Consider the following 3,495-nt stretch of genomic DNA (forward strand, 5'->3'; position numbering starts at 1 on the left):
CAAACCAATATATAAACCATAAAAGATTGATATTCAAAATATACAGATTTATATATTGGTCTAAATAAATTATAATAAAATAATAATTTATTAAATTATAATAAAGTAATATTTTTTTAAAATATGAATGATTAAATTAAAAACTATATACACAATTCATATCTGCAAATGAGTAATGAAATGCCACCAAATAACTCTCGTTAAATAAATCATAACACATTATTATTCAAAATATACATGGTTCGTATATGGTTCTAAATAAATTATAATAGGGTAATCCTTTATTAGTCCCTGCCCTCAGGCATGGACTATTGTAATCGTTCGCGAGCTATTTAGCATTAATTGATTATAATAGGGTAATCCTTTATTAGTCCCTGCCCTCAGGCATGGACTATTGTAATCGTTCGCGAGCTATTTAGCATTAATTGACCTGCTTCTGATGCCCGGTCATCAACTATATACCAAGTTTTTTGAAGACATATTTATAAATCACCTTATTTGGCCTCCTCCCGAGGACCTAACGAGCTATTTAGCATTAATTGACCTGCTTCTGATGCCCGGTCATCAACTATATACCAAGTTTTTTGAAGACATATTTATAAATCACCTTATTTGGCCTCCTCCCGAGGACCTAACGTAATCCGAAGCTAATCCCAACCTAAACCATATGTTAAAGCAATTAAGTGCGGTGCATTTTCGGCTAACCGTCACGGGTGTATGGTTTTAATGCTAGCATTACTTCTGGCGGTTATGCAAAGGTGGTGTTCCCTATTACAATGTACGCGCTCTGTGGAGAGGTCCTGCCCTACACCCGTGTCTTTGTGCATGCCCTGCACCCGTGTCTTTGTGACGTCGGCCCACTGCATCTCATTAAATACACTGCTACCCTCCTGGTTTTGGATTGCTCCAAGGCAGAGCGTTCCCAGACCCTCTAATGCTCTCTGCAACAGCAGACGGTTCCTGCAGCGAGAAGCAATGAACAAGGTGAGATTTCTAATGTGAACCTGATCATTCCTACTGTGCAGTTAATTATTCGAAATTTCGAGGCGCTGAAATGGGGAATCAATAAATTTTGTTGAGTGAACAAATGTTCAGATATTCTCGACATACCGATTGCCAAGAAGGCGATGCATCCGAATAATGAGATCCTCCTCGTCCGCGGAAATCCGTCCGCGTTTAATGTCAGGACGCAGGTAATTCTTCCAACGTAATCTACAACTCTTTCTGCACCGGTTAAGACCTGCAACAAAAATTCTTTCCGCTCTTTCTGCACCGGTTAAGACCTGCAACAAAAATTCTTTCCGCTTGTTAGCCTCTGAATAAATATTTATGTCTGCATAAATAATATCTATACCATAACTGACAACTAACTGACTTGCTGTCGCTGGGACAGTTCAATTGGCTTTAGTAGTATAGTGTAAATCATGAATAACATGATTACTTGATAGAATAGCAGTGGGTTTGGAAACAATTACCTTGAAGGACTCGAGGAGCTGAGGCCTTGAAGGACTCGAGGAGCTGGGCTTTCTCACGATTAGAGGCCGTGGATTCTCTGACCAGAACAATTGTGGGATGGCCACTAGCAATACTAGCTTTCGCAATATAGCGACTTTTTTGCTGGTATTTCCTGCAGTTCAAAGCCGTCAATGACTGTTATCCTTTCTATGAATTCCCAATATGTTTATTCTGTTATTAGAAGTATGATCAAATTTATGTTGTTGAAGATCACTTTTAAATATAGCTTTTTTTATAACAGTGCTTTAGAGTCTAGACACCTACGCTTAAGAGCCTTCTCGAACTTTGTTTTTCCTTTCTAAGAATTTACACTTGTCGGACACCTCTGCTAAAGAGCCTTTTTCAAAATTTGTTTTTCTCTTCCAAGAATTTACACCTGTCAGCCTTTTTCTTGAATAGCATTGATCTGGTAGCCTGTTAACTTGCTTTGCCTGGTGACCAGAGAAAAGATCAAGAGTTAGATGCGCTTAGTCAAGAGTTAGATGCGCTTAGTGCGAGTGTTGAGAGACTTGGCAGTGTTGGTCTCACAATACATGAGGAGCTCATGGGACAGGTGAATTTTCTTGGGCATATTTGTTCCTTTGGTTATTAAACTGCTAGTACTATGATCTAATGCATTCAAGTGATCGAGTTCATCAGTGTTTGCCTATCAATTCTTTAAAGAAGTGAATCATGTCGACTGATGCGTACCACAAATCTGCCTTTGCCTGCAGGAAAGAATTTTGGAGGACCTTGACCAAGACATGGACAAAACATCAAATAACATCAAATAGACTGGATTTTGTTCAAGTTAGTTCTATGTGAACACCATCGATTTGTTTCCACTCGATTCTTTATCTAAACACTGATTTTCGTAAAATGAATCCTCGCATTCTCAATGTATACTACGTAATATATAAAGTGGATTCTCCTCTCTTTATATTTTTTGTTTGTCCAGAAGAATTAAAAGACATCAAAATTAATGAAACTGAGCCTATAGGAATGTACTATCTGATTTATCTGTTCAGATATATATAGAGGGACATCAGAATCGGAGGCTACTCTAGGTACTGCTCTAAATTCAACCTGAAAGCATTACTTATCAAAATTCCTAATTCAAAACATTCTTCTGTGCAGAAAAAAATCGCTTTGCTGATGAAGAAGGCCGGAGCTCGTACCTTTTTTATCCTTAGTAGGCACTGGAGCTGGAACTTGCACATACATCATGAAACAGTAATGAGCTACAAATATAAAATAAGACTTCCAAGAGCCAAACTACATGGTCGTTACCTGAACAAATACCATCATCAGAAGACATATGAGAAAGAGTTTGCTTGCAGAAGCCATGGGAGCTGCTGACACACGAATACAAGAAAAGAGAACCTTCGTTCTCTGCATGGACACTGTGCCTCTCCTTCCAGCACCTGTCGTTTGAAACACTCAGTTAAGAGAAGCCTTCGTTCTTTGCATGGGCACTGTGCCTCTCCTTCCAACACCTGTCGTTGGAAACACTCGACCAAAGCAACTTACCGGCCGGGAATCACTTTCCAATGACGGGACCTGTGTACCCAATTATAAATGAATTCACCTTCCCAGAATCATTAAATTGTTTAGTGACTAGTTAAACACAAACGCTACAGTAAAATTTGACTTAAAAGTAATGTTTAAATTAAAGAGTGAATCTCCTCTAAAGATTTAACAAAATATTTGCAAATTCTTTTCGAATTTGAATTGAAAAGACAAGTGCCAAAGTCTTCTACTCTTTATTCTAAAGATTTAGGGATTTTTTTGTAGTTCAAAATACTTTTTTAACCAATAAATATAGTTATGAATGTTATTCTGTTATGTATGTAATTGTAGAAGTATGTAATTGTAATTGAAGCCGTCATCTTCGAAACAAATAAAAAATAAAAAATAGTGATAATTTAAACAGAAAATTTCTCAGGAACGTTGTAACATTAAAGAACGACATCCTGTTGCAAAGGAAATTTCCCCGAATTC

General features: G+C 37.5%; 1 protein-coding gene across 2 annotated transcripts; it reads left to right on the forward strand.

Moving 5' to 3' along the window:
- The first annotated feature begins 789 nt into the window (after positions 1-789).
- On the forward strand, positions 790-3,246 carry LOC149224238 (uncharacterized). Of its 2 annotated transcripts, XM_089383514.1 has the most exons (4): positions 790-984; positions 1,096-2,068; positions 2,229-2,304; positions 2,632-3,246. In XM_089383514.1, exons 2-4 carry the CDS (start codon positions 1,998-2,000, stop codon positions 2,851-2,853), a joined length of 369 nt encoding a protein of 122 aa, XP_089239640.1. In that variant the 5' UTR covers positions 790-984; positions 1,096-1,997; the 3' UTR covers positions 2,854-3,246. The 2 variants fall into 2 exon arrangements, with proteins under 2 accessions (XP_089239640.1, XP_089239639.1); XM_089383513.1 differs by having other exon boundaries at positions 790-2,068.
- Positions 3,247-3,495: the final 249 nt, after the last annotated feature.

Source organism: Pinus tabuliformis, chromosome Q (assembly GCF_031772625.1).
Source record: "Pinus tabuliformis cultivar Carrire ecotype Pingquan chromosome Q, CPIR1, whole genome shotgun sequence".
Lineage (NCBI taxonomy): Eukaryota > Viridiplantae > Streptophyta > Pinopsida > Pinales > Pinaceae > Pinus > Pinus tabuliformis.